The sequence below is a fragment of the Phoxinus phoxinus genome (assembly GCF_949152265.1).
Source record: "Phoxinus phoxinus genome assembly, chromosome: 19".
NCBI classification, from domain to species: Eukaryota; Metazoa; Chordata; class Actinopteri; order Cypriniformes; family Leuciscidae; genus Phoxinus; species Phoxinus phoxinus.
In genome coordinates, this window is record NC_136894.1 from 4,054,869 (window position 1) to 4,077,148 (window position 22,280).

The 22,280-nt window shown below is 37.9% G+C and overlaps 2 protein-coding genes across 14 annotated transcripts in view; one reads left to right on the forward strand and one right to left on the reverse strand.

The window, feature by feature from the left end:
- Positions 1–3,783, forward strand: part of trioa (trio Rho guanine nucleotide exchange factor a) — a 111,242-nt gene extending 107,459 nt beyond the window's left edge. For all 11 annotated transcript variants that reach the window (XM_079590768.1, XM_079590773.1, XM_079590772.1 and 8 more), the window contains one exon: positions 1,288–3,783. In XM_079590768.1, coding sequence (XP_079446894.1) covers positions 1,288–1,833 — 546 coding nt within the window. In that variant the 3' untranslated portion in view covers positions 1,834–3,783. The remainder of the gene's footprint in view (positions 1–1,287) is intronic.
- Positions 3,784–5,286: 1,503 nt separating this feature from the next.
- tinagl1 (tubulointerstitial nephritis antigen-like 1) overlaps positions 5,287–22,280 on the reverse strand; it is a 42,599-nt gene continuing 25,605 nt past the window's right edge. For all 3 annotated transcript variants that reach the window (XM_079591422.1, XM_079591420.1, XM_079591421.1), the window contains 9 exons: positions 18,797–18,889; positions 18,582–18,696; positions 13,808–13,931; positions 13,543–13,693; positions 12,863–13,049; positions 11,590–11,635; positions 10,542–10,665; positions 7,874–7,919; positions 5,287–7,781 (listed from right to left, as the gene is read on the reverse strand). In XM_079591422.1, the coding sequence (XP_079447548.1) occupies positions 7,617–7,781; positions 7,874–7,919; positions 10,542–10,665; positions 11,590–11,635; positions 12,863–13,049; positions 13,543–13,693; positions 13,808–13,931; positions 18,582–18,696; positions 18,797–18,889 (1,051 nt within the window). In that variant the 3' untranslated portion in view covers positions 5,287–7,616. The remainder of the gene's footprint in view (positions 7,782–7,873; positions 7,920–10,541; positions 10,666–11,589; positions 11,636–12,862; positions 13,050–13,542; positions 13,694–13,807; positions 13,932–18,581; positions 18,697–18,796; positions 18,890–22,280) is intronic.

A 22,280-nucleotide genomic window follows, 5' to 3' on the forward strand; every position in this document is an offset into this window, starting at 1 on the left:
TCAGCATCATTACTCCAGTCTTCAGTGTCACATGATCCTTCAGAAATCATTCTAATATGATGATTTATTATCAATGTTGGAAACAGTTGTGATGAATATTTCTTTGGAACCTGTGATACTTTTTTCAGGATTTATTGATGAATAAAAAGTTTAAAAGAACAGCATTTATTCAAATACAAATCTGAAATACTCTCTAAGCTAAAATCAATCATGGACAATTCCTTACATCCAATCCATGCTCTTGGGGCGATCAACAAGAGCACCTTCAGCCATAGATTGATTGCACCAAAGTGCAAGTCTGAACGTACCAGGAAGTCCTTTGTACCAGCGGCCATCAGAATGTTTAATGTGTTATGAATATTCACATGTTACTGAATATTCTATATATGTATTATTATTTTCATTTAATTTTTTTCTCTGAGTGTTAAAGCTGCCGTGACAATATCATTTCCTGCAAAGGATCAATAAAGTATCAACAACATCAAAATATAAATATTTTCTAACAATGTAAATATTTACTATACATTTTTATCAAATTAACATCCTTGCTAAATAAAAGTATTAATTTCTTTCAAAAAAAAAAAAAAAAAAAAGACTGACCTCCAAACTTTTGAATTGTAGTGTATATTGTATATTTCTATTTTAAATAAATGCTGTTCTTTTTTAAAACTTTTTATTCATCAAAGAATCCTGAAAAAAAGTATCACGGGTTAAAAAAAGAAATATTAAGCATCACAACTGTTTCCAACATTGATAATAAATCAGCATATTAGAGTGATTTCTGAAGGATCATGTGACACTGAAGACAGGAGTAATGATGCTGAAAATTCAGCTTTGATCACAGGAATAAATTACATTTTTAAAGTATATTCATACAGAAAAACAATATTTTAAAATTGTAATCATTCTTCAAAATATAAAAAAAAAATCTGTATTTTTAGTCAAATTAATGCAGGCTTGATGAGCATAAAGAGACTTCTTTCCAAAAACTTCAATAAAAGTAATTTTTCCAAACTTTGACGGGTATTGTACATATGTGTGAAAATGTAGTATTTCTTATTAGCCTTTTTACTATTACTATTTTTGTATAATTTTTATGTAAACCACTATGAATTACTACTATTAAATATGCTATATAAAAAACATGTCTTTAAATACATTATTTTATTTACCAATTAGTTATTTATATTTGATTTGTTTTTTTTTAAATAGCATGCTAATTAAATATGAATGTAATTCATTGTAATTTTAAAGCGATGCTAATTTAATTTCCCATTTTCTGATCAGCCTGAAAACCTAGTGGTGGAGCAGAGCGTGTCCCAGCCGATGGTGAAGCTGACGGACTTCGGTGACGCGGTGCAGCTGAACTCGGCTCCTCATGTTCACCCTCTGCTGGGAAGCCCAGAGTTCGCGGCCCCTGAGCTGGTTCTCGGGGACCCCGTCTCTCTCTCCTCTGACCTGTGGAGTCTGGGCGTGGTGACGTACGTGATGCTGAGCGGCGCGTCTCCGTTCCTGGACGAGAGCGTGGAGGAGACGTGCCTCAACATCTGCCGGCTGGACTTCAGCTTCCCCGACGACTACTTCCAGGGCGTGAGCCAGGCGGCACGGGACTTCGTGTGTCTGCTCCTCAGGACCGAACCCTCCAAGCGTCCCCCGGCTGCCGTCTGCCTGCAGGACCCCTGGCTGAGACCCGGCGGGGGCCGTCGCTCAGCCGAGTGCATCGACACCTCCAGACTCATTTCCTTCATCGACCGGCGCAAACACCAGAACGACCTGCGGCCTCTCGGAGGCATACGAGCCTTCCTGCAAAGCAGACTTCAGCCCAGGATCTGACCCACAATCATGATCTCATCCTCTTTCCCATGCCAATTAAGAAGACTTCAGTCCTGAGCCTATCAAAATGTGTGCTGACAACCATATCTGCCAATCAGAGCCTTCGTCAGCAGACGAGATTTAAGATTGATAGTTCTCTCCCAGTTTGCTGCTGCCTTGTTTCCAATTCAATTAAGACTTGTAAGCAGAGATTAAAACAATATAAATAAATATATATATATATATATAAAAAATATTTCTTTGATTTGCTGAATGATCAACAAATCTACACAAGTGGACTGATAGTTTGTGTGGAACAAATGTACCTGCACAAGCGTGGTTTTTTGAAGAAAGCGATGCCAATGCAATCTAGCGAGGAGAACCAGTTTTCTCTCGGTTTCGCCCGAGCCAGAGAGCAAGCGGCTGTTTCTGTGCTTTTACAGTCTGACATTTCTCAACGAACCTTTAGAGAAGCTCGTAATCCTTATGACACATTTTCAGGTACATCTTTCAATAAAAACCGCTACATCGACTCAGTCTGAATGAACGCAACACACACACACACCGTAGAGAAGCGTTTCAAGGGGAAACTCCTACTGTAATTAGTTGCTTATTTCAACGACGATGATTGCGACACGTTTAGCTGCGGAGTTTTTACAGGCTGCGAGTTTTTTTTATTTACTACGACTAGAACAAATTGTGTTGTGCAATCTGCAGATGTGTGCGCCTTATTCTATACTGTTTCTTTCTTTCTTTTGAAATGGCGGAGATACACAGCCATTGGGCGGCGGGCGTCTGAGCGGAGCGGCTTCGGACACGATGACTGAATACTGTAAATGCACTCACGTTGTTTCCGGTTTTGACCACGTGCAATGTTGCAGCTTCGATGGTTTATGCAACTGTTTATGAAGACATCTGTTAAACCTTTAATAAAAACGTAGAATAGCACGTATTTGGTGCTGCAGTTCTGCTGTTGTTTATTTAATCCGGTCTTTTTCGGTGAGTATTAAAGCCCTGTCATCCCACAAGGGTGTTGTCGTCTACATGGCACTTACGCTAGTCACTTTTCTGTTGATATACATATATTGGTATGCCAAAGCTCTCCATGCTTTATGAGAATTAGTTTTTTCTTTCTTCTTCTTTTCGATCCCCTACACACATTTGACTCCTTTAAGTTATACGCTGCATAGCTGTGACTGGTTGTTTACATGAGTTTTTCATAGCTTTACAACAGTTTTTCTTCATCTATTTTCCATGTTATTGACGTTTCACAGATTTTACGTTTTGCTTTCTGAAATGCACCTCCCATTTAGACTAGGCAATCCTTGACATTGATATAATTTCACATAGCAAGATATCATGGACAAAAATGTGAAGCCTTTAAATTATGATATTTATCTGGTCATATAGATAGTTTTAATGCAGATGTAGGTCCTTTTAGTTTTAAGGCCTCCGTTTTTGGTGACAGATTAGTCGTAAGAAGCTCTCAACAATTGAAATTGTCACTGGAATGCCGTTGGTATGCAGTCTGTAACCATCGGCCTGTTGTTCTCATGTCCAGTGATCCTCGCATCATTCATCAGTCAACTGTTATCTTTGAGATTTTGAAGCGTATTGAAATGTTTGATTGGTGGGCAGTGACTCTTTCCCGGTAGGAAGGAGCATTGTTGATTCATCTGTATAGACCCATATAATGTCCCCTAATTTATTTGTCATTGTAAAGTTGTACAGATGCCTTTACAGCGTGGGAACTTGGACTGGATACATTTTTTTAAAAGTGTTTCATTGAATGTCTAATTTTAGTTCTGATCTCATTGTATTTTAATGTATGTATTATCATTTTAGACTTGTTTTATACTTTTTGCATGTGTATATTTCTTTGTACAGAAACCATAAGTGTTTACGCGATATGTGCTGTAAATATTTTCAGTTTTGTCATCATTATTTTGGAATTAAACATATGGAACATTCTCATGGCTGCTGTGGTTGGTTTATTCTGTTTCGGTTTTTGCTTTGAGTTTGTCGCACTGATTGACAATAATGCAGATTTGTAAACACTTTAAAGTTTTGAATGTTCAGGTTGGGAAGGGAGAATCGCTTCCATTTATATACAAATTAATTTTCTAACCGCAGTGACGCGATCATAGAGATACATAATAAAGGCTAGATGTCTCGTCCGCGCTGCTGGCCAATGGAGGTCGACGTCCGCACCTGGCGGCCATCTTGTCACAGTCAGCTCACTCACTCTGAAAATTGTTTAAATAATGCATGTATTTTTTAAATAACCATAACTTGCTTAATATTCTACCGATTTTCAAACGGGTTGGTTTGTTATAAACGTCAGAGATGTAGTTATGACACTGCATACTTATATAATATTATAATTATTCATGTTTCAACATGTTCAAGCATCCAGAATTATAGCCACATTAATAACGTTGGTAAGAAACCAAACCGTTTGTAAATCCATCAAGATTTCAGCGATAATAAGAGTATTTGTGTTCGTGCAGATCACTCACCTTACATCAGGAACCACAGAGCCCGCCAGAAAGCTTGCCTGTGACAAGATGGCCACCGTGTGATGACGTTAGAGACTCCGCCGTAAGACATCTAGCCTTTATTATGTATATCTATTGGCGTGATTACTTTGGCGATTGGCTCTTAGAAGGCGGGACTTATATCGTGTGATTATATGAGTGATACACCCTAAAAGTACGAACTGTTTTTGTGAAGAAAAAGTAGATCCTTTTGAGTGTGTATCAAAAGAGTACACAAGCTTTGGGACAAACTATCACATCAACGGTCATCCAATTTAGTGTTAGCTCTCTGTCGCATCCTGTCACAGTAAACTGGCCTGTCAATCATCTTGTCAAAGTTAAAATCCTCCACATTTCACGTCCTGCCGTATCAGAGAGAAATGCAGAAGCACGCTGATCTGCAGTCGTGGGCCATTAAAAGTGAATCTTAATCTTAATAAAACGGATCTTTTTAAAAGTCCACATTGTTATTGCAAAAGATATATTACGGATCCACACTTTGAAAATCTACCGGAAATAGTAGACCATCCGGGGACTTTTGATATACTCTTTTCAAAATACTATGCTGTGGGACACACTTATTCTAATCTCACATAATATTTAGGATGGATATGGACATTGGATACAGAGATTGATATGGGAGAAAGTGCAACGGGCAATATGGCGGAATAAGCCCCGCCTTCTAAATAAAAGAGCCAATCGCTGATTTGGGATGTCATCGCGACGTCACTGCAGCTGCTGTTACCAGAACCGTTAAAAACATAAAATTTTTAGTTGAAAACGTCGTTTGTAAACGGCTTCTAATTCTTCATAGTGAATCAATGAACAAACTGTTTACAACTAAAAGCGGGTTTATGATTATGACTCCCTCACACTTTCGATATCTACAAGACTCGCTTGTTATTAAAAAAAAATGATATTACGGAGAAGAGACCATGAGGATGTAAGTGGGCTGTATAGGACTTTTATTGCATCACACAGGTGAACACTACAGTGGTTTGCATTGTGTACAGACAATACGAGGAACATGGTAACATTGCACAGTAGTAACCAGCGATGCATTATTTACAGACAGACTTTGCTTTAAATAACACAGTATTCATTCATAATTACAGAACTGGAAGAACATGTCTAAATGAGAATGGGCTCAAATCAGTGTAACCTATAATATGAACCGTAATGTAAAATCTGGCAATATTAAGACATTGAATATTCATATCATATGATGGACTCATCTGGCTGTATATTATAAATGCTTTATCTTGCATGACTAACAGAGAACACATTTAACCGAATGCTAATGGCAGAATATAGCATCTGTTGCTGAATTTATACTGAGACTTCCTGAAAGTCTTCCTGTCCGTGAGAGCGTATTGCTGAATCAAATGCCTGTCATAAGGCTTTTGAATTAGTCATGTCATAATAATAATGACATTATCATTTTCAAAGTCAGCAGATGGGTTTGCTCTGAGCTCTGGCGCATGCATGATAATATAGTCTGCTGTGTTTATTAAGCAGCGATATCTGTCTCACGCTTATTAACGCACACTAATCTCCATTTATGTGAAGAGGGATAATTGAGATGCAAACATGCTCTATGATGTCTTGTAATATTGCGGTTTTGCCTGATTTACATACAGTAGCGAGACAGTAATTCAGCATTGTACTCAAACCCATGTTCACTTTTGCCCTCTTTTACATTTCGAAAATCTCATATTTAAGATTTTTCTCTTTTCTTTAAATAGTAATGGTCATAGTAGTCAATTAAATAATTCAACAAAACAGACACAAGAACAAAAAAATAAGGTTTATGTCAATGTTTGTGTACAATCTTAGTTGACAGAGTACAATTAAGACTTGACAGAGCAGGATCAATTCTCACACTGAATCTGTGGTATTTTATATATATATAATTTTTCCAGCGCAATATAGCCAACACATTGTAATCGTTTCAACCAAAGTTCTTGGCGATAAACCATTGGTTGTTTTTAACTTTGCATATTTGACCTTGAGGTCACTATAAGCTCCAGGTTTCATGACCAAACCCACCTTCAGACAACTTAATTCTTGAGGATTAAAGGGTCATTCAAAATTGCAGTAACTGGTGGTCATTTTTTGGTCTAATAGCATGAAAAAAAAAATATTTCTTTTTCTTTTTCACAATTTACTAAAAAGAGAGAACAAATTCTTAATCCATGGCCACGATGTTTCCACCACGTGATAATAAATAAGGAAAGTGTGACTTTTTATCTTACAATTATTACATTTTATTCTCATACAATTATTCTCATAATTTTTTTTTCATAATTGCAAATTTATAACTCGCAATTCTGAATATATTTCTCACAATTGTGAGATATAAACTCAAAATTGCGAGAAATAAATGAGTTATAACCCACACACTTCTGACTTAATTTCTCACAGTTGCAATTGTGAATGATAAACTCTGAATTGTGAGATATGGACTCGCAATTCTGAGAAAATAGTAAAAAAATGTGTGAGAAAAAAAGTCGCAATTACCTTTTTTTATTTTTTTATTCCGTGGCTTCTAGTTATATTCTAAACTGAGAGTGACTAACAGTTGTTTTGAATTGTGAAGAAAGTGTTATAAAGAATCATATTTTGAACACATAGACTCGAGTGGTTCTTTACAACTTAAAATACTTAAAAGTAATATTTAAACAACCCTAATCTCAATGGAATGCAGAAAACTGTCATAAATCTAATCTAGGGAATTTTTTTGAATAAATTATTGGTCCTAAAAACCTTCTTCTTCCTCCATTCTGGTGTTCCTCCATCCCTCTATCCCTTTAGCAGGATGCATGGAGTGCTTGCCTTAGTGTGTGATGATTCCCAAAGGTAAGGAAAAACATAAGACTCATCCTAATATCACTACATTAGACATTTGAGATAGTTATATGATGATGCTGAGCGCGTGTGTGCTTGTGAAGTGTGTCTTTGAATACTGAGTCCTGAGAGCGTCTGAGACCTGTCTGTTATCTGAGGTCCAGTCGAGGAGTGTAACAAGCCGGTTTCCACCAATAATATTTGTCGTATACACAAATTTGAGTTTTACATTCCTCCTACTAGTCACCAAAACGTTAGTGGAGATGTGTATCTGGACAGAGGGGGGCAGTGGACACCGTGTGGTGTAAAGAGATATTCAGAAGGCACTGGGGTTTGGTGGAAATAACTCTAACAAACCTGCACAAGACCTGACTGACTGGTTTAAATCATACAGAGAGCCCTCTGCAGATGTCCAGATCTCTACTTGCGCCGTCCGTGATGATGATGATGGTTGTGCATGTCTTCCATGGTGACTCTGCCCCACACGCCGATCACAAACGCCTCGATCTCGCACTCGTTGACCCCACGAGCGATGCGGAAGTAACCGTCCTCGCCCCAGTTCTTCCCCCATGAGTTTGCTCCAATCTGAGGTTCAAAATGTGCAAAAATGTGTAAAAGCTTCTGCTGAACAGAAGATAAAACTTCATATCATCATGTCAGAGGACATCAGTTCTCACCCAGTATTTGTGTGTTCTCCCAGTGTAGTCGCTCTCCTCTCCCCATCTGAAAAAGAGCAATACACATCAGTGTGTTATTGTGCGCTCACTAAACATTAGTATTCAAATCAACTGTTTATGAATAGGAATCAATTTTTTTGGAGAAAGAGAAGAGAAAATGTACACATCCAACTAAAGCTACAAATGCAGGGTTTTTTATTACCAAAATTCAATCAATTTCTTAATCAGTATTTTAGTCAGTATAATAATTACATATTTGACTGATTTTATATATTATATAATATATATATTTATGTATATAGTTAATTTTGTTTTTTTTAACTGCATAAATTTTTTTTATCTTGTTCAGCTTACGGTATAAAGAAAAATGGGATAAGAAATATATTAATATAATATGTTCTTAATTCAAGATAAACTGTCCAACTATTATATATATATATACACATACACATTTATCTTATTTTAAATATGTTTTTACCGCAAAACAGGTGAAAATATTGATTTTAGCAGTGAGGAATATTCACACCAGAGAGCTTTCAACTCTATAAAAATATAATATAATATTATAATATATATATTTTTATAATTCATTTTATTTTTCTTACAACATGCAGCAGGCAAATAGTTTTATTTCATGTAGTATAAATTTAACACAAAAAAAAATGTAAGGATTCTTTTACCGGAAAACAAGATGAGAATATTTTAGCAGCGAGGAATAATCACATCTGAGAGCTTTCAACTTAAAACAAAAAACAAATAATATTAAAAATTAAAAAATTATTCGAAAACCAAAATACATCCAGCAAACGGTGCTGTGGACATGTTCTCCTGAGAAGGGTGAATTATGTCCACTTCTCAGAGGAAGGGTGTGAGCAGCAGGAAGCCGAACACACACACACACACACACACCCTTACATCTCCTCAAGTCAACAACAACCCGATGGATTGAACCTTCACCATGCCAAGAACTTCCTCTTGCTCCTCCGTTGACCCTTCAGGATCCTTTCATCCGAGTTGAGAATATTCAGCTCGTCAATCACTACATGCATCAAGGGGCCTTTATTTGTACATGTGGAAAGTCTGGAATAAATATAGTTTAGTCCTCATCTATTCTAAGGGAAGTTTTCCATCAGACCCGGGAACATATCATTCTGTTCCAAAATAATACTTATCTGCCCTCCATCCCCACAGAGGGGAGTCGCTATTCAATACGCTCGCACAACAAACAAAATCACCTAAAAAAGCACCGTGCCCTCATATAACATACATGGGAGAGTTGAAGGGCCAGAACCAGTGCGTGTGTGTTTGGTGCAGCTCAGACCTCTATACGCTCTTATCTCACCATGTGTTCTGTCCTTGGCTTTGGACAATAACAGACATACCACTGCTTCTGACCTGTGCTGGGTTTAGGCCTTTCTGTCTGCATTGAACAATGCCATTTCCATTACACTGGACATCAATGAGCTTTCCACAAACTTTCCCAGGCCCCGGGCTTAGCCGAATGCACCACGGCGGGATTTCCCCGTAAAAACACTGCCGCTGTCCCCCGTATGTTAACTCCACAGGCCTATACAGCGTCCTCTGAACGTCTAGAGCAGCGCGAGAACCGCAGCGTCAGCGAGTGACAGGAGGCCGGGAGAAAAGCCGGGGTTCAGACAGACTCGCCGTCACCAGTGAAGCATGTCACACTCACAGACACCAGCGGCAGGTCAGGCCGGGTTACCAGAGACATACCTGGAGAACATGACCTGACCCTCGGGAACTAAACTATCAGTCTGGGAAAGAGAGCACATTCATGCACGAAATGCTTCAGACTGGTTCAGAAGACTGCATTTAAATAAAAAAATACATAATAAAATATTGCCGACATGACAAACTCTGTTGAGAATCACTGCGCAGTGCTATTAGGATGTGTTACGTGTGAATGTGCCAAACCAGACAAAGGTTTTGAGGTGCGCGTGTCTGGGACGGGGAGGAAGGCCAGTCATCCAGGTGTTTTGTCTGCTAGCAACAAAGAAAAACACGTCTGAAAGGCCTTGATGTCTCGAGAAAAGAGTTGGTCTCAAATATTTTCAAAGTGCCTTCAAGGCAAGTCAGTTCAGGGCCATGATGGTGAAGAATGTGGAAAGTAGATAGTAGGTTCAACAATATGCCAATGAGGTTAAAAATATTTATATCTTACCCGATTGGCATTATGTTTTATCTCTTTCACCATAAATCAGCAAAATTTGGTGAGGTAAAAATGAGAAAAATAAGTTGAATTCAAGATACATTTAAAAAAAAAAAAATAAGTCTTGATATTTTACTTTTTTTAGCTTTTATGTAAATGTATCTTAATTTAAGGATGTTATACTGGAATATTCGCACCCAACTCGCACCCAAAAACAACAAAATCATGGTAAAAATCTGCTCAGTGGAGCAATCAGACAAAAAGTATAATATATATAATGTGTCTTTAGCTGCAATCATGCTAAAAATAGTATTAATTGTTCAATTATAAAAAAAATTCCCACACTAAATTCCCATGAACATCAGCAATTCAGCAACTGAAAGCAGTATCAGAAAATAATAACCGCTAAAAAAAAATGTTTTTTTTGATACGCTGCCAAAAACTAATTCCTCTCATGCCTCCATTAGACATGTAAAGTTACACAATGCTGGGACTTACCCTGTTATCCTGACAGAGTGTGTTGCATGTTTGCGGTACTGTGACGGTCTGTGATAACTGACATCCGCATGTCTGTAAATTCCACTCTTGTACACGAAGAAATCCTCGTGGACCTCCATTATGGCTAGAAAGGGGAGAACAAACATAACACAAACCATTATGCACAGATTTTATTCATACAATGCAAATTACAGTAGTACAGACATTGTCACTGAATCAATATTTTAAAAGCTGATCCTTCATTCTTATCACTCGCAGTCAGGAAACACTATTTGCTTTCAAAGCCCGATTATGTAATTTTCCACAAGCTCACCCAAACATCTTGTTCCCTTGCAGATAAAAGCGAGATCAAAGTTGCTGCTGCTAATTGTATTGGGAGTTCAAAAGAGCTCAACTTCATATGGCATAAAGGACAATTGCTTAAACTCAGAGGGCCTGGGACAAAACTTTTATGGGACGACCCTGGTGGCGTGAGAAGTAAAAGCATGAAGCTCAATGTTCTGGAAGACGCTGCATTATGGGAACTACCTGCACCTCCTTACACTTTGGGTTTTTCCAGACATTACTAGGAGATCCTCAGCAGTAAACAGAGCCGAATGATCACACACACACACACACACTCCTGCACATGAAGATCTTTTCATCTCCTGTTTCTCAATATAAGCCAGAGGTTAGGCAGTATTTTTGCCAAGATTAGAAGTGAAATTGGCGTAAATCCAGGGTTGTCTGGAACAATACAACTGGCACGGGATCATGGAACAGCTCTGAACAACACAAGAACACACACACACACCCTCATCATATTACCCTAGGGGACTTTTCTCAAGAATTCACTGTGTATATGATGAGTTTAGGCCTTTTGTGCGAACTAAGCGCTCTATGGGCGTCTACAACATCCATGGTGACTAATGCGACATAGATTGATCGTTGCTGACTGCATTAACAGTTATTAGGCAGTGCTTTTTACTATTATTATCCTCTGGCTCACAGTATTGGACAAGCACACACACACACACAGACACACACACACTTATGGAGAAATCCATACCTTGCACGGGACCATTATCCATAATCTCTTTCCTAATCTCATTCTCCTGTGAGTGGAAAAGCAGAATCAACATGTCAAGTGAGTTCAGTTAGTGAGAACAGCGCTGCACACTGTATAAACTCACAGTGAATAATGTTATGAAATTAATGTTTTAAATATGAGCGGTATTAAGTAAAAAAAAAAACATCTTAATGCACATAATAAACAGTCATCCTTCCACATATTATTACGATGAATTGTTTAATTGTTCGTCGCATTCCTTCGTGACATCTGTGAACGATATACAATCGCAAACACGCCTGGAGACATGTATATATAATGAAAACTATGCATAAATAGAGACAAATGTGTGGTGAGATATAGCTCAGGGAGAGAATGCATTCAAGCATGACATGACTACTAATGTAATGCCTCTCCAGACGGTTGTGAATGATTCCTCCCTTTGGCTTTGAGTTGAAGGGTTTTGATTGATGAAGAAATTGAGAGCAGAAATGCACTGATGCTTTAACCATTGGTATTATGCAGGCGGAGGACTGTGTGTTTTATTGAGAGTGTAATGTCAGAACATGTTAGATGTCATAAAACTTGTTTTCCTTGTTTTAAAGAGGACCTATTATGCTTTTTTTACATAGTCAACTTTCTTTAGCATGTGATGTTGCAGCTTGAGCATAAAAAAGCTCTGCAAAGTTGCAAAGCACAAAGTCACTCAAAGTGAGTTATTCTCTATATCAGTGTCACTGTTTCTGAACTCCATGAAACGCCTCCATTGTAGTCTTGAGTTTTCTTCTGGGAACAAACACGTCACAATATTCCTCATTTAAATAATTCCTGTCCATAAGCAGAATAAAGGGGCGGGGCCTGGTAGAGTTAGTAGTGTGTTGAAACTGGCGGTTATGGTAAGGGGTGGGACATTTCCCAAACACACTCGAAGCAGTTGACCAATCACAACACATTAATCCAGCTGACCAATCAGAGCACATTGTGCTTTTCAGAAGGAGGGGCTTCATAGAGACAGGAACTAAACAGAGCGTTACTGACAGACTGGGAAGAGAGGAGCCGCAACAATGGAGAATATGTGAAAAATAAGGTGTTTTGAACATTGAACCATGGAAGCCTATTCTAGTAGACCCTAAAAACTAAATCAACTTTGTAATAGGGCATAATAGGTCCTCTTTTAAGCAAAAAAATACATAAAATAAAAATATTGAACTAAAAAGAACTATTGTCATGTTCTGCAGTGTAGTGTCTTGATTCCAGGGGTCAGGTGACTTACATTGGAGGACAGTCTGTACGGCGGGGTGGACTGATAGACATCATTGTGGTAGCTGTGGCTGTTGGGACAGTGCGCTGTGGCCTGCCTCTTCCCCCGGCCCACCGCGCGAGTTTGCATCATACAGCGAGCCACTTCAGCGGGGGTTTGCTGGGCCGCAGAGAAGGGGTAACACTCCTCGGTCACTACCCTGACACACAAACACACACACAGATACTTAAACCATAAAGATTGTCTGGCATCAAATAATATTAATACTTTTTTTTTTTTTTTTGCAATTCAAGTTAGTAATAAGTTTGTGAAATGGAAATATAACATTCAATATAATTGACCTTTAAAGCCAATATTGATATATGCAAATACTCTGACTTATTCATCAGCATTAAGTTGATTACAATACAGTAAGTCTTATTTCTTATGTACTATAGTCTTATGTTCACCAAGGCTATATTTATTTGATAACAAATACAGTAAAAACATTAATGTAATGTAATTTATTCTTGTGATGAATTTTCAGCATCATTACATCAGTCTTCAGTGTCACATGATCCTTCAGAAACATTCTTATATGCTGATTTGATAATATAATTATTATTAACACTGAAATATGTCAAAGTTAAAGTATTATTTGTGAGATGAACTGCTTAGATTAGATGTTGTGTGTAAAACATGCAGTGAATTACCCTCTTCTCCTCAGGTACCACCAGGCCCCGTCGATACGCCCCCCGGCGCACCCGTCCTGATGACGCTTGTCACAGGAGATCAGATTCTGAGGCGAGAGCTGAGGGGTCATGTGACCCATTGACTGAATCGAGATCCGGTCTGATGCAACAGCTAGGAGTGGATCACATATGAGCGACAGGACAGATGCATTAGCAGTATTATATAACATACACACAACACTACTCTGCAGTGTTCTTCTGCTGTGTCACGTTTCCTCTGACTCACCTGCAGTGGAGAAAGCCCAGGATGCATTGCAGTTCCCCTGGTCCAATGGCTCATGGATTTTCCCTGGCCATTTTGTCACCGCATTGAAGTTACTTGGCAGATTATCGTTTCCATTCATATTCATCTGCAGAACATAAAGCAAGATTGAATGTTTTTTTTTCCTTCACATAAAGTGTCTTTTTGTGAACTTAATGGTACGATTTGGCATGGAAGACATGAATAACACAGAATAAAGATTTCCATAAATTCATCCATGGTGTGATTATGAGTGATTTTGGTGGCATAATATAATTATTTCCACATGTGTTCTCTTTCACAGGGTCAGTGCATGGATGAGAGTCTCCAAAGTCCAAGTTTACAGAAGCAACATACTACACAGCCTTAGTGTGGTTATATAACGATGATTTATTCATTTTGTGGGTTTTGGGATTTATCCCAATGGAAATTCTAGGCAACAAGTAACTTTCTTCTCTGTTCCATCAATAATAATAAAAAGTCAAAGTAAACATCTCAGTAATATCCGTTATCATTACAAAGGCTCACTTTACACCTGGTTTTAATATCTGTCTCAAGTGATTCGATAACAAGTGGTCAGCTGACATGCATTACCATTTACATATGGCATTTACAATACAGTAATATTGTGAAATATTATTAACATTTTAAATTACTGTTTTCCATTTCAAAATATGATTTTTTTTTATTTAATCTTGATATCAAAGCTGAATTTTCAACATCATTACTCCAGTCTTAAGTGTCACATGATCCTTCAGAAATCATGCTGATACGTTGATTTGCTGCTCAAGAAACATTTCTGATTGTTATCAATGTCATATTTTTGTGGAAACTGTAATGATTTTTTTCCCCCTTTATTTGAAAAAATAAATCTTTTGTGTCATTATAAATGTCTTTACTGTCACTTTTGGCAAATGTAATGCATGCTTGCTGAATTTTAACAGTAGCGTCAGTTCTGGTAGGTCACGTTAGTCAAGCTCGCATCACCTGATCCACGTCTACATAGGAATACTGTCACTGTATACATATATAACTCCTTCAGTATTATCAGCAGCTATCGCGTTTCTCAGGAGAGAATTACCCTCCTCCCTCCCCAGCTCCACCTCTCGCCCAGTCAGGATTTGGCATTCAGATTCCCCTTGAATCAGACTAAATTCTCGAATTATGTTGTACTTTAAAATCTTGAATTAATGATATCTGCAATACATTCATGTTGGTTCTGTTGTGTTTACCCCATGGGGGGTTATTACTGCTCTTATCCATGCTAGTTCTTGCCCAGAACAGAACCAAACCGCCAATCCAAACTGTATGCTAATTGTCAATCGTATTTGACGATAGAGGTGCTGACAGAAAAAAGTTTTTACAAAATCGTACTGACTCCAAACTTTTGAATGGTAAATATCTACTGTCACCACTTATGATCATACTTCATCGAAGGGAGGGCCTCTGAATTTATGACTGTATGCATTCATTACATCTAGTCAGTGTATTGATGTAGATCAAGTACAACAAATTAAAGCTGAAAAGTCACGGTTTCTCCCAAATGTATTGGACCGAGTTTACACCTGTGATTAGCCATCCACTAATGATCGAACTCACCAAAACTGAATACCAGGAGGGAACATATATCCCTAAACTTAACTTTAACTCTGTAAAGCTCGCCTTACATCTCCCAAATCTATAAGACCCCAGAATTCTTGTGTCATATTTTGCATCCCAAGGATTCAAAAGTTCTGGATGAGGAATGCATTAGCACTTTGTGTGCCTCTCCCTCTTTGGTAATGCACAGCAGCTTGCTGCCGTCCTCCTACATTCCAGCCAGTGATATCGCCATGATTCTCCCTGACAACTAGCAGATATGATCCCTGGTATGCAGGTGCTTGTCAAGTGACCGGCGCTGCAGTGGTGAATTGTGGTGGTTAAAGGGCCCCTGAAGGGCCACGTCTCGCAGCAACACTTGACCCGACGGGGAACATGAGCAATCGCACTGAGCAAAGACAATACACCAATGAGAAAGTAAAGTGTGTGCGGCACTCAGTCCACTCATTAGTGTGCATGCCGAGTGGGTTTTAGGCAGATAGAGGCTTTATAAAGGCCCAGGCTCGACAGGTGGAGACGTGTTGGAGAATGTGGGATGGAGAGTAAAGAGAAAAGGGGGAAGTGGAGGAAGATATGGGCCCCTATTAAGTGAGGGTCCTAAATAAATTGCACCCAGCAACAGCATCAAGTCATTTCCAGCATCCTCTAAAGTGTTTTTATCCAGCCGCTCTTCTGAACACGCCGAGCCGTGGACGCTTGAGAGTGCTACGCCACCACAGCGCTTTGTCTTCAGTTGAGACGCTTTACTTGATATCATACAGAATATCCGCTGAAGTGTCACTAGTATCTGATTTCGTATATAGTTTGCTTTTGAATATAAAAATGTCTACACAATGTAGGGTACTTGCTCTGGCCCTAGTTTTGGATGATTATCGTAAATACGAGTTTCCTAAGTAAAAGTTGGACATGAACGCCGTCGTATTTACCACTGAGAGGCTCTGGGAATATCTTGATACCCAAGCTCCCGAATTGATCGGTGACGGGTGCGTAGCCCACCTCACCTCACATATTTGGCATCTACCATGGTTTACATGGTTATTTTAAAGTATAATTTATTATGTTTTTGTTACTTTATTTAAATCCAAAATATTGCAAATAACAAAATATAATACAAAACAATAACCTTTTTTTTCCAGGCTTCTGATTGGCCAATATGGCTTTACGGTTAGGGTTATATCGCCACCTGTTGGTTTGGCATGCTCGTGACAGCGCTTATAGCGTGTTTTTGCGTTTTCTTGTGGACGGACATTTTTTTAAACCGTGCTTGTGTGGACGAGATTTATTTTTAAAACGAAGGAAGATAAACTCTGTTCATAAGAATACCCGTGTACATGTGGACTCGGCGTTAGTCAGAGATGTCCAGCAACAGTAAAAAGGTCACAGTGACCTTAGTGTTTTGTTGTTACTTTGTTAACAGGGGAGATTCATTTATATTTTGGGCCTGTTTAATTTTTGTTAGTTTCAGTTAACTTCCATCTTGATGGAAATGATCTTCGTTACATCTGCACCTGTATATTATAATTTTTTTGTTCTTTTGTTGGAACAAAATAAACATTCTTTTCATCCGGCCACTACATGTCCAAACTGTTCTTGGTCACGACCGCGACAAGCGAGCTATAAACTTTAAACCTGGCGGAGGGGAGAACGACGGCTACTGTGTGTGACTGCTATTCTTTACATCGTCTTGTCACAAGTCACAAAAATTGTTAAAGTAGTGCATATTTACATATGAAGGATTTTTTGAAGCATATTATGTTTTATACACAACAAAAATAGCCTGTAGACAGAAAGTCCAGAATTCTAGATATTAAATCTAGATATTACAGTGAATGTTTATATGGTTATCAATGAATGGGACACTAAATAACATTTTGGCGTTAATAATAATTTCCCCGTAAAGAGAGCATAAATACGCAGAGAACCTGAAAGCCTCAGTGAGCCACATCAAATAGCACACATCCAGACGGACATTCACTGTACCATAATGCACTGCAACCCGCTGATGCACAGATCAAACACCAGTCTGATTTCAGAATCATTCTCTTATTCTTGCTTTGCTGATTCCTATCAGCACACTGGATTACACAGAGGACCGTTGCACAGAGCGTGAGAACGGATAACCAGAGAGCCGTCGATGGGCATAAACACATGAATAAAGAGATTATCTACATACTTGATTATGACTGGTCAGTCGTGGCATTCTGGGCTAGCTTCATTTCTCATCAAACTCAAATGAATGTTCTATGTTCATTTATTTATTTATTTAGTAAGTAGCCATGACATAAATAGATATTTAACATGGCAAATCAAATACTTCATCAGCATTTTTATCTAAACTTTTTTGTGTGTGTTTAAAATAAACATTTTGATGTTTAATTTCCTTATCTGGCTATTTTTTTAAGCACGTACTACTGTTCAAAAGTTTGGGTCAGTAAAAAAAAAAATGATTTTAAAGAAATTATACTTTTATTCAGCAAAGAACACATTAAATTGATCAAAAGCACAGTAAAAAAAAAAAAATTCTAATAAATGCTTTCTATTCATCAAAGAATCCTGAAAGAATTGTATCATGTGGTTTCTACAAAAATATTAAGCTGCTCAACTGTTTTCAACATTGATAATAATAAGCAATGTTTCTTGAACAGAGCATATTAGAATGATTTATGAAGGATCATGTGACACTGAAGACTGGAGTAATGATGCTGAAAATTCAGCTTTGATAACATGAAAAAATGTAGTAAAATAGAAACATTAATAATATTTCCCAATATTACTGCTTTTACTGTATTTTTGATCAAATAAATGCAGGCATGGTGAGAAATAGGCTTCTTTTTTTTTTCTTTTTTTTTTTTAAAGGGAAAAAATCTTACTGACTCAAACTTTTGATTGTGTAAATCTCACAAAATGTCTATTAGTGTGTAAAACAACAACAACAAAAACCTAATTCAAGAAAGAGTCTCAGAAATCAAGCAAATGTATCTTGTTTTAAGAATGTGTAGTTATTTTTAGTGGAAAATAAGACCAAGTGAACTCTCTCAGGATAACACATGACGTTTCTGCTTTGCGTCTGACCGCCTGACTACACATTAACCCTTTACCTAACGGTTGCTTATTTACACTAATAGAAGATTGATACTGACTGGCTGCAGATGACTCTCACCTGCATCTCATTCATGTTCATGATGGTCCGTGAGGGGCGTTGCGTGCCCAGGCGATACCGCAGACCCTCGTCCAGGGTCATACCCCAGAACTGACTGTAGTTTGCTGCCCTCCACCTGGAGAGATAAAAGATAGAGAGTGAGTAGGAGAGAGGAAAATGTGTGCCGTAGTTATATAATAACACATAATAACACACTATGGGATCCTGATGCTCACCCGTAGCCTCTCCTGTTGATTTCTTGGATCATGTCATCCTCTATCAGACAGGCGTGATCCTCACATTCCCAGCGCCCATTTTGACCACACGTACTGTGGGAGACGAAAACTGTTAGTGAACAGATCTGTGAACTTTCCATACAAATATATGGTACATAATAAGGCCTGCGAAAAAAAAAATAACAATTCATTTTTTACCAAACAGTCAGGATGAAAGAGTGAATATTATATCATTTTCTATTCATTTGATAAGAGGTTTGCCATTTTAAGGGTCTGATTTATTAAACGGGGCATAATTAGCGTGAGACAGCAATCATATAATGAGCAATAATTTCTATAATGACCAACACAATTCACCAAGTGAGCGCAACTATTGAAGCACTTCAAGCGCAAAATGGGTCAGACATGTTTTTTACGTCATTAAATAACGGCGCAGGTACCAGTAAATTAACTTCCACAAACAATGTTGCGTGATTGACTTAAATACTCTCCTCTTGTAGATTTTCTGAAAGGGAAACTCCTATAAATGCATATTCATACTCTCCAAGCCTTTTCAGCATTCATTTTTCACTGCGTGTCTTTAGTAAATCCTGACAGTAGTTTTTAAACACCAAAGAGGGTTTGTGCTGGAGCAAGTAAATCTGGCCCTTAACTTTTAAATATCACTTTTAAAATTATGTAAAATCCTTTATTTAACAAATAAACTCTAACAATGTCATAATTTTGACATTATCTATCGAATAGTCAATAAGGTTAAGATATCAAATGTTTGTGTCCCACACTTAAAATTGTGACGTGTTCCCTCATCCTTCCCTTGTTTATGTGATTGTAATAAAAAAAGTAACAAATCCTTCCCTCGTGGGTCAATTTGACCCCCTTAGGAATGAATGGAATGTGAGGAATGCTTCAGTATACAGAAAAAACTAAAAAAATCCTTAAAATTAATACTGGACTTCACCAAAAAAAGTGTTTTATAATATCTACATGCATATCTGAATGTATTTTGAATTTAAATTGAAAGAATGTGCTTAAATTATAGAATTTATTGATAAAATCTAGTCATTTAAAAGTAAAAAAAGTTAAAAAATTGCATTAAAAAATAGAAAAAATATTATCAACATAACTTTATATAAGCTTTCTGGACAAAAAATCTATATAAATAAATACATTTTAGGGCTTCGGGTCAATTTGACCCACGAGGAAGGATTTGTTACATGATGCAATCTGTTTAAAACATTACATGCTGTATTTTTATGACAAGTCATGGGACGGTATTTGTGGAAAGTGACAGTCCCTGACTTTAAAACCCTTCCTTTGACAGTGGTGAGGACTTTCTGAGGAATGAAGTAACTTGTAGATTAACTTTTAGAATAATAAACACCATGGTGTGTTTATATAAGTGTTTTAAAACAGAGAAGGGAAATGTAGACAGACCAAACCATTGAGAGAAACAATGAAGTTGTTCAGACATATTCTACATTTGAGACACAAAACAAGAGGAATGAAATGAGAGAGAGAGTGTGTGTGAGAGAGGCCCGTGAGCCTTTTAAGGCTGCAGCTCTTAAAGAAATATCCATTTTTAGTCAGTCTGAGTGAGGAGAGGAGGTTCAATAGGCTTGACGTAAGAGAGGAACATGGATTAAATGAGGAAGAGCAGAGCTGCTGCTGAGGCTTTACTAAAGAGTCACGAGGAGGAGAGAATTAAAGTGTCCCATTATGCTTTTTTCAGATACTAGTGTGTAGTAGTGTTTGTGATATAGCTGTTTGTGAATGTAAAAGGTCTGCAAAGTTGCAAAGATCAACAAATTTGCATAATGCCAACCTATGGTCTTCATTGGCTGCTCGTCTAATTTGCCTCGCCCTCAAACACTGTAGTTGTAGGGTGTTGTCGACATGTCAAGAAGACACTGTTTTCTGAGCTGCAAACCCACTATAATGCACTCCAGCTCGAATTACTACGGTAAAAACAATGCCATCTTTACAGTTCGTATCACTGTGTATCAAGTGCTGAGGAAGAGCTGAATTTCAGATATGGTAATGGGCGCTTAGTTTCCAACACGCACTGATTGCGGTAGACCAATCACAACAGACTGGGCCATCTGACCAATCAGAGCAGAGCAGGCTCTCAGAAAAGGCGGGGTTTAGGGAGACCGAATCCTATATTGAACAGTTTCAGACACTGTGAGAAAAGAGCTGACGCTGCAATGTATAGTATGAGAAAATCAAAGTGTTTTTTGACCTTGGATGGATGTAAACCTATTGTAGGAGAAAATTAGAAGCCTTTAAAATAGCAACAAAAAAATAATAATAATTTGAGTATCTGTCCAACTCTGCACATGAATGAAGCCTCAGACAATGACCTAGCAACCACCCCGAACACCCTAGCAATGTAGTTATGGGTTTCACAATCCCGTTCTTCCTCAGATTCTTCTTCTTCTTTCTGTCAGGTGACACAAATTGAAAGTCCTTGCGCTAGAGCTTCACACAGCACTTCAGATTGAGACACACCAGCACATTCTGGCTGAAAGTTACAAAAGGTCTTCAGAGTGCAAAAGTGTCAAGTGACCTGTTGTCAGCAGGAAGCCGAGTTTCCCATTCTGTCACGCTTCACTGTAACGCTCAAATCAGCGTCCTGACACAAGCCCGGCGGTCTCTGACATGCCCTCCGTTACGGAGCAAACATATTTATGTGCTTTCTCTGTGTTTACATCTCATAATAATCTCTAAAAGATGACAGCAGGTTGAATGTATGGGTTCCAGCAGGTGGCTCGTATAGATACGGCATGGAAAAGAGAGATTTAGATTGATAAAACTGTCTGCAAAAAAATACATTTACAAATGCATCCAGTAAAAATATGTAAATCATTAAAGCAAGATAACTTAAAGGGGTAGTTCACCTGAAAATGAAAATTTCATCTTCAACACAAATGAAGATCTTTTTGATCAAATCTGAGAGATTTCTGTCCATTGACAGCTACGCAACTACCACTGACGCTTCAAAAAGTTCATAAAGAGATCGTAAAACTAATCATATGAATTGACCGTTTAATCCAAATGTTCTGAAGACTCGATCGCTTTATATGATCAACAATATTAAATTTAGGCTTTTATTCACATTTAAACATAGATCAGCGAACATTAACAGAAGCTCAACCGAACTTGCTTGATGTGAGAGAACAAACCTCATTGGTTCTTGCAGAAGCTCAAACGTGATGCGTAACACGAGAATGAACCTCATTGGTTCTCACACATCAAGTGAACATGCTTGAGCTTCTGTTTACCACAACTGATGTGTGAGTTGATGAATGTTTATATGTGAATAAAAGCCTAAATTAAACCTGTTCATCATACAAAGCGATCGTGTCTCTTCAGAACATTTGAACTAAACGCTCAATTCATGTGGATTATTTTTACTATCTCTTTATGAACTTTTTGAAGCTTCAGTGATAGTTGTGTAGCTGTCAATAGAGGGACAGAAATCTCT